The sequence below is a fragment of the Carcharhinus amblyrhynchos genome, chromosome 1, assembly GCF_965287045.1.
Source record: "Carcharhinus amblyrhynchos chromosome 1, sCarAmb.v2.hapA, whole genome shotgun sequence".
NCBI lineage: Eukaryota > Metazoa > Chordata > Chondrichthyes > Carcharhiniformes > Carcharhinidae > Carcharhinus > Carcharhinus amblyrhynchos.
In genome coordinates, this window is record NC_137324.1 from 163,373,918 (window position 1) to 163,388,662 (window position 14,745).

At 42.9% G+C, this 14,745-nt stretch overlaps 1 protein-coding gene across 2 annotated transcripts in view; it reads right to left on the reverse strand.

The window, feature by feature from the left end:
• man2b2 (mannosidase, alpha, class 2B, member 2) overlaps positions 1-14,292 on the reverse strand; it is a 61,157-nt gene extending 46,865 nt beyond the window's left edge. For both annotated transcript variants that reach the window (XM_080194709.1, XM_080194701.1), the window contains exons 1-6: positions 13,924-14,292; positions 9,788-9,934; positions 7,509-7,614; positions 6,502-6,674; positions 2,597-2,712; positions 420-597 (exon numbers count right to left, since the gene is read on the reverse strand). In XM_080194709.1, the coding sequence (XP_080050835.1) occupies positions 420-597; positions 2,597-2,712; positions 6,502-6,674; positions 7,509-7,614; positions 9,788-9,934; positions 13,924-14,094 (891 nt within the window). In that variant the 5' untranslated portion in view covers positions 14,095-14,292. The remainder of the gene's footprint in view (positions 1-419; positions 598-2,596; positions 2,713-6,501; positions 6,675-7,508; positions 7,615-9,787; positions 9,935-13,923) is intronic.
• Between the last annotated feature and the right edge of the window lie 453 nt (positions 14,293-14,745).

The following is a 14,745-nucleotide window of genomic DNA, read 5'->3' on the forward strand; positions in this document are numbered from 1 at the left end:
GGGTGACTGTGTGGAGTTTGCACGTTCTCCTCATGCCTGCTTAGGTTTCCTCCAGGAGCTCCAGTTTCCTCCCATACTCTGAAAGACGTGCCGGTTAGGTACATTGACAATGTTAAATTCTTCCTCAGTGTACCCGAACAGGCGCCGGAGTGTGGCAACTAATGGATTTTCACAGTAACTTCATTGCAGTGTTAGTGTTAATTTGTGACAGCAAAATAAATTTTAAAAATAATGTCCTCACAAGTAGTTCGAGAAGGTGGCTCAGCAGCGCATTGTCTCAAGGGCATTCAGGGATGGGCAATACTGCCCTTGGTGCCATGAATTAACTTTTTAAAAATCCATTAATGCACATTACTGCATACCAAATACCTGTACCCAAGAATCATTTAACAATCAGTTTTATATATTGCATGTCTTACCCATGGCCACAGAACATGACCAGATCGGAACCAGGCCGCTCTCTCTTTTATGTTTGACACCATAGTCTTTGCGTAGTCATGAATTGTTTCATTGGTCACTGGGAGACTCATATTCGGATAAATTCCATCTTTTGGTGGGTCAGGAAAAACAGCAATTCCATTCCAATAAAAGCCAGACCTAAATAAGATTTTAAAAGATGCTTTATTTCCTTGAGTCCGATTTGATTAATAAACTTCTTTTTCTTCTCCCTCACCAAATAAGTGCCCATTCTTTACAAACCATTTGGCTTTAAGGTATTGAAAGGGCCACTGAACATTTCATCCATTGCAGAACCAATGAATATTGCAGCTTAGTTATATTGAGGGTCATGATGTTTGTGGAATTTTTTTCTTTTGCGTTGCGTGAAAGTGAAGAAAGCTCCTAATTTTGTAGAAACTAGTAACTTGACACCAGTACCACATTCAGCTTAGGAGGAATGCTCTTACTAATCCAGCCAAAGCGCATCAGCAGGGGACACAGCAATATGTTGGAAACCAGCCAAAATGGTGCACATAACACTAAAGTAGTCAAATGTCAAGTCAGAGGAAGCCATGAGCAAACTGTACACTGCTCTGAGTACTACATCTTGCGCTGGTTACCAAGTCTGATGGGCAACGTTCAATCATTGCAAGTAGTTCAAAGAGCCATAAAATCAATCAATGATGTCAGAGTCAAGAGCAGAGAAGAATGGACTTTTCAGCCTGGAAGGGATGCATCTGAGAAGTAACTGGGGTGAGATATATAATTGTAAATGGTATGGAAAAGATCAATCCTCAAACTTACTTGAAAGTGTATTACAAGGCCAGAAGCAGGGAGACAGACTCAAAATAGCAAAAGACAAATTTCAAAGTTACATGAGGAAATTTTTCCTCACCAACAGCATATGAAAACTTAGAATGGTTCTTCAGATAAAAGAGTGCAGGAAATTACCATCAATTGTTTAAGAATCAATTAGATGCTTTAATGGGGAACCTTAAAATGGTTCTGGATAGTTGACCAAGGATGGATTGAATAATCTCCTTTGTCTGTATATTTTGTGCTGACATAGATTTTCTTTAAAATCACGACTCAGGTGTGGCATGGTTGAGATGTAGGAAATATTTCCCTTGATATTCTTTCTACTTCCAGTGATGCTACTTTGATCTCCCAGTGTAGTGCAACATTTCACCATTATCACTTCTGATTTTTTTTCTCCCCCTTTTCTTTGATTCCAGTAATAATGCCCCATTCTATCTCAGATTTTACCCATGCAAGGTCCACCTCTGCTTTATCTTCCTGATAAAGATCCCAAGTACTGATTTCATTCCTGCTACAGTATACTGTTTCTTTGTCTATAGCGTTTTATCATCATCTAAATGGAATAAGTGAAAACATTATCTTGAAATGTATTATTTGGATTGACAGTGTTGTAGCAAATGTGCTCTCTCATTAGCAATGACATTAGAATGCATTCTGTTTTCTTAGGGGCTCACATAGACATGACTTAGTTTTATACTAATCTATTACAGTTCTGTGGATACATGACATCTGCTCATTGCCTCCTTGTAAGCACAATGTAGCATCGTTCTGACTTGCAAGTCAATATTCCAACACAAAGCAACCCAACATTACACAAGCCACCTCATCACATAACAGTATTGAGTACGATGAAAAAGGCACATGTTTTCAAAACTTTTCGTCTCGCACTCATCAGGGCAATTTGCAAGAATTCCAAATGTAAAGGGGGCAGCAAGTGATTATCAGACTTGGCAACGGCCATTCTCTGGTTCATTCCCCAGAAGAATGCCTTGACTAATCAGAGTCAACCTGCCTGGTTTGAGTTTTAAATAAAGCTTGGTAGTTAACTGTCAATCACGGTTAACTGGTGCATTATCCACTGCAGCACCTCAATCAGAGACCACTAGCCAACAGTTTCTTCTCATGAAATATAAACTGTTGTTTCCTTTACATTTGACATTGTTGCAAATTGTCCTGATGAGTGCAAAACAAAAAGTTTCAACAGTGTGTGTCTTCTTTCAGCAATACTCAAGTTCTGTATCACCAAATGACAGTATTGAATTAAACATTGCATTTTAAGTAATGAGCAGCCATCCACTGTTGACTTATTTGGGTCATTAAAGAGAAGCTACACTATTACCTGTGAGAGAATGGCAAAAATGATGGGACGCAATAACTGTATTGGTCCATGGTATGAGTGAAGATTTCCTGCTGCTGTGCCAAAGAAGAAGATCCTTGCCACACAAATTGGAGCTTCTATGTGGGTCAGGAGAGCAGGGATAGAGAGAAAAACCATAAATTACATAACCATCTTCAGAAAACTGAACAGTACATTTTCTCTAAGATGCTGTGCATTCTACTGAATTGCTTTTTTACCCCAAAGATTAGAGAGAGGGGGAGAGAGAGAGAGAGGTGGGATGGGGTGGGGTGGAGAAAGAGCAGTATTATTCATTCAGTCTCGCATCACTATACATTTTGTTGCTCTTCTTTCAGCTCAAAACTGGTCAGAGATAACCTTGGAATGGATATATGTCTCTTAATTTGTCCCCTTTTCCACCCCCTCACGAAGGATCAAGAAGTTCTGCCCAGTGACAGAATCTACAGGGACACTAATCCACGTTGGTGAGGTTACTGCCAATTAATATCCAAAATCCGCACAGGCCTAAGGCAATTCTTCCTTTGATTTCCCCTTCTCATTCTGAAGTGCGACTTACCCCAACATCTTTACCCACAACACCATTCAGTTCAGTAAACGAACGATGGGGATAATGAGACAAAAGAGAGATTAAAGAGTGATGTTCCACCACTTCTATTGCATCATACTACCATACTTCTCTACAGCCTTTTAAGTAAAATTGCTACCACCTGGCAACAAACAAATAAAGAAATAAAGACTTGTGTTCATATAGCATCTTTCATGGCCTCGGGCCTCTCAAAGCTCTTTACATTTACAAATAAATACTGGGGGGGCAGCACGGTGACACAATGGTTAGCACTGCTGACCCAGGTTCAATTCTGGCCTCAGGTCACTTTCTGTGCGGAGTTTGCACATTCTGCCTGCATCTGCATGGGTTTCCTCTGGGTGCCCTGGTTTTCTCCCACACTCCAAAGATGTGCTCCAAAGGTTGACTGGCCATGCTATATTGACCTATAGTGTCCTAAGATGTGTAGGTTAGGGAGATTAGCAGGGTAAATATGTAGGGTGCAGGGATAGGGACTGGGTGGGATTGTTGCAGGCTCGATGAGCCGAATGGCCACCATCTGCACAGTAAGGATTCTATGATTCTATCTAACTAACTACTTTGAAATGATATTTGCTGTAAAAATTCTGGCAGCCAGTTGCACACAGCAAGATCCCACAAAGAAGAATGCAATAATTGTCTGATAATATGTTTTAGTGGTGTTGTTTGAGGTATAAAGATTGTCCAGGTCACCCGAGAGAGCTTCTTGCTTTTCTTCGAGATAATGCTGTGGGATCTTTTACTTCCCCCTTGAAAGGGCAGGAAGAGCTTAATTTCACATCCGAGGGGCAGCAGCTCCAACAGCACAACATCCTCTCTGCGCTACATCAGTTGAGGATTTGTCATCAAGTTCCTGGAGTGGGGCCTGAACCTTTAACCTCCTAACTCAGAGGCAAGAGTGCTGCCAACTGAACCACAGCTGAATGGAAGCAGCACTTTCTTTACTTTCTTTGCATATTATCTGGATTCCCATTCTATCCTATGCTCTACATTCCCGCAGGAACCCTTGGAAAGACGTGGGGGAAACAAACAAACTTACGATCCTGGTTAAAAACATCAAGAGTCCCTTGTAATAAAACTTGAAATGTGCCTCTAATAACAACTATTGAATCATTTAGCCTTTGGCATCAATAATTGTTATTTGCTGTGAGCTATGTGAAAAACAAATGCAAAGAAAAATACAAAAATGCTTGGCATGTGGAGGTGAACAGTGATTTTTTGTTAAATGGGTGTCACTGCTCATTCCTATATTGCCCTTGAGAAGGAACCTTTCTTGAACCACTGCAGTTCACGTGGTGTAGGTACACCCACAGTGCTGATAGGGAGGGAGCCTCAGGATTTTGACCCAGCGACTGCAAAGGAATGGTGATATGTTTCCAAGTCAGGGTGGTGAGTGGCTTGGAGGGAAACTCACAGCTGATGGCGGTGTTCCCAGTCAGTGAGCTTGGAAACAAAAAGGGGGTTCCTGAACTCAAACAGCAAAGACTGGAAATAATCATCAGCTTAGACAGCATCTGTGGAGAGAATAATACAGCTAATGTTTCATCCTGGACATCTGCTATCTGCTGGTTATTTCTAGTATCTTTCTTTTGAGTTTTGGATTTCTAGCATGAGTGATACCTTGCTTTTATATTAAAAGCTTACACTGCAGATATTTACATACCATCAGTCAAAGGGACTTTTTTATATTCAAATGATAGGCAAGGTGGAGCTTTAAAATTTACATTTGCATGTCGTCTTGCATGTGTCCTACTTGCTTAATTTATGTAACTAAATTTCCATTTAATCAATAAATAAATTTAAATAAGTTTAAGTTTAATCAATTCAGAACCTGAGTGCAGCTTCAGTGTGGCATTTTAATTTCTCTGTCTCTGGCCTCACAATGCCAGAGAACTCTGTTTGATTCTCAGTTTGGGTCACTGTCTGTGTGGAGCTTGCACATTCTCTCTATGTGTTCCCCCCGGTTGCTCCAATTTCCTCCCACAGTCCAAACAAAATGTGCCGGTTGTGTGGACTGGCCATGCTAAATTGTCCCTTACTTTTAGGGGGGCTAGCTAGGGTAAATGTGTGGGGTTATGGGGATAGGGCCTGGATGGAATTGTGGTCGGTACAGATTTAATGGGCAGATGGCCTCCTTTTGCACTGTATGATTCTATGACTTATGAGTGACTTGGAAGGGTCGTGAAGTGAAGAGAGCTCCAGAAAGCTTGGGCGGGATTTAGCCTGTTAGCTGTGGGAGGAAAACAAAAACAGAGTGGCTGTCCAGGAGCCTTAGGCCTAACAGCATGACACTTCAGAGTGACGCATTGCGAGTGAGAAGGTGCCTGTTAGCTTTCTTTAACCCTGATGCAGAAAGCAATTGCGCTCTCTAACATTCCTGAGACTTACGTTCATCAAACTAACTGGCCATCATGAGTAAACCTTGAACAATGTCAAGTGCCCACAGTCTCCCAAAGTCAAGGATACGTGTTTAGGTTCACAGTTTCAAGAGGGTCAATATCTGTATGTGTGCCAGACCCCAGCACCTATCGAAGAAGATTCATTAGCTCCTAAATCAGACATCACCATCCAGTAGACTCTGCCCATGACGGATGGGTGAACATAGACACCTCCTGTCTGAACAGAATAAGGAAGGCCAGAGATGACTCTGACTAGGTGAGGGCACATTCCAAGGTCCAGTTCTGTAATTGGAGACGGTACGCTACTTGAGCTGTGAGTGAGCAGTAGCCGCAAGATAAGATATGGGACTGGCTGCTTCCAACACCAGGAGGCCAATGGGTGAGGGGTGGTATGGAAGTTAAGTGGCTGCTACACCAACCTGATTGTCTCTCTCTCTTTCTCTCAATCTCTGAGCGCCCCCATCGTAAATCTGGGACTGGTTTCTGAGCTGTTGTCCTCAGGACTTGAATCAGATCAAGCGCTGTGGAGTTGTTGCCATGCAGCACTCCCTGCTCGGAAGTGCTCAGATGACCCCTGGGGCAGGTGATTCAGATGCTTTGAGCTCACGTGTAGTTGTGATTAGTGACTTGTTGCAACGCATATTGGCACATCAATCCTTCCAAACATATCTGTGACAGAGTTCAGACATCCTAAACTTCATTGCTAGGTTGGGTACGGCTTTCTGTTTCACGTGAGGGAAACTATAATGCAAGAGGGTGAACATACACCAGACCATACAAACACCAGCAGACAAAAGGGTGATAGCTTTGGATGATATTAAGAGCGAGACCGATCCTAGCCTCCCTACCCCACTTCATGTCTACCCCACCCTCACTTCTCCCCCACCACTTGCCCCACTGTTTACCTTATTTCTCTGCATTGTTTCCTTTTCATCATAGTCAATCCGTGAAATGAGATGAGCATTAAAACCAGCCAAAGCAAACACTGTCGGTGTGGTGGCTGATGCGCCAAAGGGATCCACGTGCCATGAAAACTGAGGTCTTTTTCCAAACGTCTCATACAGGAAGCCATGTCCTTCTGCAAAGACAGACCTACCTTCGTAAATGCCTCAAAACCAAGGTCAGGAAAATAGCTTTTCAGGAATTACAATTGCGTAAATTAAAATGAGGCAAATAAGACTGGCAACATCACCAATGTAAGCCAATTGAACATGGGTGGAGAATCATTTTGTTTTAAAGGTTAAGTTTAAATACATTTAGCACCGCTGGAAAATCGGATGAGAACAGACAATTACGTACTGTGACAACAACAAGAAATTTGGGAAAAATACTGTGGGTCAATCAATCAGCAACTTCAAGAGGAAAGACAGGTTCTTATCATTTTGGGTGCACATACACATCATTAGAACCAAAAAAAAATGTTGAAAATAATCTTTCAACCAATGTTTCCTAATGATTGATGTGCGGGAACTGTGTTTGTCCCAATAAGGTCTGGGCCTTATAGTTCATTGATGTGGAGATGCTGGCACTGGACTAAGGTGGGCACAGATGGAGGTCTCACAATACTAGGCTGAAGTCCAACAGGCTTATATGGAATCACGAGTTTTCACAGCATTGTTCCTTCATCAGAAAAGCTCATGATTCCAAATAAACCTGTTGGACTGTAACCTGGTATTGTGAGGCTTCTTACGGTTCACTGTATACTTCTCCAATTGCAGTTGAAAACAGCCATCCAGTGCTCTTTGGGAAAGATTGCAAGTGCATGTCCTGAAGGCTGGAGTTCAGCACTGAGGCATTAAAAAGGAAATGTTGGTGTTAGACATTAACAGAAAGATGAAGCAACCAAATTCAGAAAGTTACACTAGCTCAATATTATTGTTTGAAGTACAGATGTGGGGGGAAGAATACCAACCTGTGAGCTGTAAGATCTGTGAACTGAGTTCTGTTACTGCTTCATCATGCATCACCTGGCCTCCAATGATAAACTCCAAGCGCCCTTCATCCAGCAACTTGTGCACCTGTAATTAACAATCAGTAAAAATAGTAAACTTCGTGAGGATTTTTTTTAAAACAATATCAAAATGACTTATATCAATTGGCATTGAAATATTGCAGATTTGCGGGGCTGAATGGCCTCCTTCTGCACTGTAGGATTCTATGATTCTAAAGCTGCTGCCATGTGGAGGCATTAGAGAGGGCGCAGAAAAGATGAAATGAGAATGGTTTCGGGACTGACGGGCTTCAGTTGGGCGGATAGATTGGAGAAGCTGGGGCTATGCTCCTTGAAGATGAGAATTTAAGAGGGGATTTCACTGTAAAGTCCGAAATCATCAGGTGTCTGGATGAAGCAGCGTCACTAGCACCCCGTTCCCTACCTGATCTGACCTCCTCAACTTTCTGCTTCCCTCTCTTCTCTCATTGGCTCTCTTCTTTTCAAGAATCAACAGCTTATCAAAAATACATCCAACATCATAGAATCCCTACAGTCCAGAAGGAGGCCGTTCGGCCCATTGAATCTGCACCGGCTCTGTGAAACAGCATCTTCCCCGGGCTCAACCCCCATCTTATCCCCATAACCTTGTGCATTCCCCATGGCTAATCCACCTAACCAACACATCCCTGGACAGTAAGGGTCAATTCAGCATGGCCAATCAACTCACCCTGCACATCTTTGGACTGTGGGAGAAAACCAGAGAAAACCCACAGAGACACAGGAGAACTTCACACAGACAGTGACCCAAGGCCAGAATCGAACCTGGGTCCCTGGCAACGAGGCAACAGTGCTAACCACTATGTCACCTTATAACCTTGGCTCTCAGTGAAAACAGCAAATGTCCTCCCTTGTGTCACCATTGGACATCTATGTCTAATAACTCATACTTTAATTGTTCTGTTAGCCCTACACTATTACTACAAGTTCAGTAAGGCTAAGCAAAAATATGTATCCTTGTGCATTAGCCTACTTCAGTTCCACCCGTGGGCCCCACTAAGTGGGGGCCATGGTAAGCTGCTACTGAAAAAAGCTCCATGTCCCATGCGGGGGGTCAATCCCATGGTTAGGTTTATTTCAGTTGGCAGAGAGGGCAGGACCTCACACTCCCCCACTCATCTGTTGGAATTAGTGGCACAGGAGCCCTAGTTTGACAGTAAATTCGGACTGCAGGATTATCGGCTGAATTTGTGTTCACCATCGACTTGAGTAACACTCCTTCCTCAATGGCTGTGGCAACAGTCTGACCAATGACAATTAGCAATTTAAACTACCACAAGTGCGTGAGAAGCAATTCTAGTCCAGGAGTGAATCCACCCTCAGGTCCTAGTCCCAGATAGCCCCCTCAATAGGTGTCTAAATTTTATTTTAAATTATACCAGTTGAGAGATAAATATTTCTCCAAGACAACTGGGAAAAATAGGAGGCAGTCCTCTCCTCGTTTCCAAATAATGTCAAATAACACAGTGGCACAGTGGTTAGCATCACTGCCTCACAGCGCCAGGACCCAGGTTCAATTCCCAGCTTGTGTCACTGTCTGTGCAGAGTCAGCACATTCTCCCTGTATCTGCCTGAGTTTCCTCCAGTTTCGTCCCACGGTCTGAAATACATGCTGGTTGGGTGCATTGGCCATACTAAATTCTCCCTCAGTGTACCCGAACAGGCGCTGGAGTGTAGTGACTCAGGGATTTTCACAGTAACTTCAATGCAGTGTTAATATAAGCCTACTTGTGACACTAATAAATAAACTTAAAAAAAAGGTGCAGATGGGGCCTGGGTTTCATCCAAAAAAGACAAAGTCATAATTAAGTTATGAAATTTTCTGCCATAAACCATTTTTCAGAGTTGATAAATTGTTTCAAAAAGCAGAATTAGGTAACTGTTTAAATAAAAAGAAATATCAGAAGATATGGCTCGTGTGTAGGAAAGTGAGGTTTAACTTGAAAGTTCCAGTCAAGTCATAGAATCTTACAGCACACAAGTAGGCCATTCGAGCCATCGTGCTTGAACTAGTCCCTTGAAAGAGCAATCCAGTTGTCCCACTTGCCTCAGCTTTCCATATGGCAATGCAATTTCCTCTTCTTCAAATATTTACTCAATTACTATTATTTCCACCACAAGACAAGTCAAACGGCCTGTTTCTGTGGTTGTAAAGTTCAATGTAAAGAAAGAGTCCACTCGTACCAAATTTCTTCCATTACCTGTTCCTTCTGTGTATCAGTGGCCACCTTGTCCCACCAGAGACGAAAGAACTCTTGCTCTACCACGATAAACTTGTGCTGTTTCCCTTTCACCAGTTCTTCCACGACTGTCGTGTAAACGTTGGCTGCGTACGCGTGCATGCTCTCCTGTTTAGAGATAACAAACTAGTCACTGGTTTAGAGGTCATTTTTCCAAGATTAGTGCAGAGTACAAAGCATGACCGGTAACACTGGCAAGCCTCCTGCGCTGTTAGTAACACCTTTCCAACAGCATCATCAGGTTATTCAGCACAAAGCAGGGACTGAACCCTGCATGATCCAAGGGAAGTGAGCTGAAATAAATCTATGCCAGTGATGCTAAACGGGTCATAGGGAAACGAAAGCCAATTTTTCATTGCACCGGTTTTCGCTTCCAAAGATATTGCCAACATTTTTAATTCGAAACCAAATAAAAGTCACGGTGATATTACGAAATTATTTCAAACTATCATGTGAATTTTAACGGAAAGAAAACGGGTGGGCAGTGATAAATTAGCGGATCAGTCACGAAAAGTCTGCTGGCATACACTTAGCAATTCCTCATCTTATGCCTTTACCTTTGAACTACTGGAATCTCTACCATGGTGTCCACAATAAGTACAATTAATGACATTTAGAAGGTGAGTTAGCAATAATCCAAAATTGGGAATTGGGTGCCAATACATATTAACAGAGGCACTGACATCAATAAATGCTGCAGGGTTGAACTGCGAGACCCAGGTGCATTCCCAATGCAAAATAGTTAAACTGGTTTACGAGGATAATGATTTAATAATCTTAAATAGAGTGGAATAACTGCACCTAGAATTGTGGAAATTGATAGTCTTTCCAATTTCAAAAATGGATATAGCATCCTTCAAGTATTTCATGTCAAGTCTACAGGATTCTGGTCAAACTTGTTACATTTGTCTGTAATCTTGCCAGGCAGAATGAACCAAGAATTGACATTGAAAAATATATCTTTTCACCTTGTGAATTTTACCCTCAGAATGAAAGATGACAATGCCGGGAAAGGGAGTATTTCCTAAGTAGGCAACACAAGTGTCAGCACCCAGCTCACCAAGATTTAGTCACAGCATTAAAAAGATGGCATACTGGCACTGCTGCCTCACAGCACCAGGGACCTGGGTTTGATCCCCAACTTGGGTTACTGTCTGTGTGGAGTTTGCACGTTCTCCCCATGTCAGTGTGGATTTCCTCCAGGAGCTCCAGTTTCCTCCCACAAAGATGTGTGGGTTAGGTTGATTGGCCATGCTAAATTGCCCCTTAGTGTCAGGGGATTATTAGGATTATGGGGACAGGGCCTGCGTGGGATTGTGGTTAGTGCAGACTCAATGGGCCTGGGTTTGGGTCCCACCACAGCATATGGTGAAATCTGAATTTAAAAAATTGGAATAGGCCTTATGATGACCATGGAAGCCACTGTCTTGAAAAAAACATCTGGTCTATTTACTGCCCTATGAAATTGCCTGGCAAGCCACTTAATTCAACAGCAATTAGGGATGGGCAATAAATGCTGGCCCAGCCAGTGACATCTATATCCAATGAATTTAAACCAAAACCACCTAGTGAACCTTTATGATACCACCTCCAATGCAAATCTATTCTCCTTATAGAGACTAGAACTACACACAGTTACTACTGCTGTGATTGAATAGTAAGTAAGACTTTCTCATTCTTGTACTCCAAGCCCTTTGTTCCAACAGTTTGTTTTTAAAATCTTCTTCAATGTAGTTGATCCTCAAAATATACCCCAAACAAAAGCAAAATGTGTCACAGAAAATGTTAGCCACTAGTTAAGGATGGAAACTAAGCTTTGGTACCAAATAGAAGGATGATCTTAATTCTACATGGAGCTGAAAGATAGTCCACTATCACCCAATTTCCTGGGTTCACTACAGTCTGGCCATCTGGGTGTCTGCACATTCATTGCAGCATAACTGTGCTGCAACTGCAATTTATGCTCCACAGTTACTAATCAGCACAATGACCATTTCAGAGTCTAGTGCACATTGTGCCATTAAAACAAATTGTATGTTTGTATTTTAAAAAAACAATTTGAAATAAATTTATAGCATCAAACATGATCTGTTGAACCAGATTATGGAGATGGCTTTAAGCCATATGCTATTGACTTGGTTTATTGTGCAGAGCCAATGGGCTGAATGGCCTCTTTGGCAACATAGGGATTCTATGATTGACATCTAAACTTCACCATTCATTATAAATGCTGAATCACTTAACATGATATCACAGGGTATCAGCTGCGGCTCAGTTGGTGGAACTCTTGTCCCTGAATCACGAGGTTCTGGGTTCAAGTCGCACTCTGCGCTTTGAGCAGAAAATTCAAAGCCCAGACTCCAGTACAGCACTAGGCAGGCAGAAAATAGTCAGGGGTCTGTGGATCTGGAGTCACGAGTGGTAGACTTCCTTCCTAAAAGAGCAAAGAACAGTAAAGCGCAGGAACAGGCCCCTCAGCTGATCATGATGCCTGTCTAAATTAAAACCATATGCACTTACAGAGTCCATATCCTTCCATTCCCTTCCTATTCATGCATTTGTCTAGATGCTCCTTAAATGCCACTATTGTACCTGCTCCCACCGCCTCCCCGGGTAGTGCATTCCAGACATTCACCATCCTCTCTGTAAAAAAAAACTTGCCTCACACGTCTTCTTTAAACTTTTCCCCACGCACCTTAAGCTTACGTCCCCTAGCATTTGACTTTTCCACCTTAGGAAAGAGCATCTGACTATCCACTCTGTCCACGCCACTCAACCTCTATTAGGTCACCCCTCAACCTCCCACGTTCCAGTGAGAGCAAGCTGAGTTTACCCAACCTCTCCTGTAGTTAATACCCTCCAAACCAGGCAACATCCTGGTAAACCTCTTCTGTACCCTCTTCAAAGCATCCACGTCCTTCTGGTAGTGTGGCGACCAGAATTGTACACAATATTCTAAATGAGACCTAACTAAGGCTCTGTACAGCTGCAGCGAGGACAGTAGTGGACCAAATGGGCCTTTAAAACAATCACTGATAGCTTCATCAATAACCTCAACCAGTTTTCTATTCCAGATTTATTAAATAAATTTAAATTTCACCAGCTGTTGTGGTCAGATTAAGATAAAATCAAATTACTGTGGATGCCGGAATCTGAAACAAAAACAAAAAAAAGCTGGAAAATCTCAGCAGTTCTGACGGCATCTGTGGAGAGAGAACCAGAGCTATTTTTTGAGTCTGGATGACAGTAGAAACTTTAGCTTTGTTCTTTCTCCACAGATGTTATCAGACCTGCTACAATTTAACAACATTTTCTGATTTTTGTCCCCACAGCATTAGCCTGGGCCCTCTGGATTACTAATCCTGTCACATAGTTTAAAGTTTATTTATTATTGTCACAGATAAGGCTTACATTAACACTGCAATGAAGTTACTGTGAAAATTCCCTAGTCGCCAGACTCTGGTGCCTGTTCAGGTACACCACGGGAGAATTTAGCATGGCCAATGCACCTAGCCAGCATATCTTTTGGCTTGTGGGAGGAACTGGAGCACCCAGAGGAAACCCACGCAGACATGGGGAGGACATGCAGACTCTACACAGGCAGTGACCCAAGCCAGGAATCAAACCCGGGTCTCTGGCACTGTGAAGCAGCAATGCTAACCACTGTGCCACAGTCTCCCAACAAAAGTTAAACCAATGCCTCTGCCTGAATGCAAAATATCCCAGGCATTACTTTGAAAAAGAGTATGGTAGTTATTCCCTGGTGCCCCTGCCAACATGTATCCCCTCCATCAACATCACCAAAGTAGATTATCTGGTCATCATTACACTGTCGTTTGGGGGAATTTACAGTAACCCACCACATTCCAAAATCAGCACAATTCATACGTAAAACACTCTGAAAGACCTGCAGCTCGTAGAAATAATGCAAGTCCAGTTCCACCTTCAGCAGCTGGAATATGTGTCAAGCCTTGATTCAGAACCGTAACATTCACAATGAAGGAAATCAAGGTGGGATCAGGATTCCTTTCTAGAAGCGACGGTGCAACTAGAGGGGGGAGAGGGAGGCAATGCAGCGACTGCTGCCTGGGCCGTACCTGCACGGTGTAAACCCAGCCGACATCCATGTGGCTGTGGGCAATGACAAACGCCTGGATGCCATCCTGTTTGCCGGAGTTGTCGCTGGGCTGCAGCCTCGCCCCGGGAACGCTGAGACACAGCAAGCTTCCGAACAGGGCTACAGTAACAACTTGTGGAACGCCGCTCATTGTCCCTACGTTCCTTCCGCCTTTCTGGGGGAAGGCGACAATCTCATACGGCAAGAGTCGGAGCCCAATTGCGGAAGAAGACAACTTCTCATTCCGAGCAATTGTTAACAGCCAAGGCTGAGAATATGTCTGTCTCTTAAAAGGATTGTCATAAAACCAGATGACCAGGCAATGGGTTTAGACCTTTAATCCAGTTTGCCCCCATATTACCCATTAAAAAATATCAGTGTACGGTTCCAAATGCTTGATTCGAAACATATACGATTCGCAAATGTCCATCATCCCTCCCCCATGCTGTCAGTTTTAAGTGGGATGTTGAGGCATTGTAGAGAATGTCTGATTGACAGCTGTGTTGAACTAAATCTGCTTTATATTCATTTTTCATCTGAACATTTATTTAAAATGTCAACGCCAAGTTTTTTTTTAAAAATCGAGCAGGTAGAGGTCTCCAGACAGCGCCGTCAGAGTGTGTCAAGTGGTGTGTAGCTGAGTGATGTGTGTAACTTTCTGAGGTTATGTTGCTGCACTTAAGAGACATGGCAGTGTGGTCAGGGCTGCAAATGGACTGCAGTTCATAGAATCATAGAACCCTTACAGTCCAGAAGGAGGCCATTTCGCCCATCGAGCCTGCACCACCAACAATCCCACCCT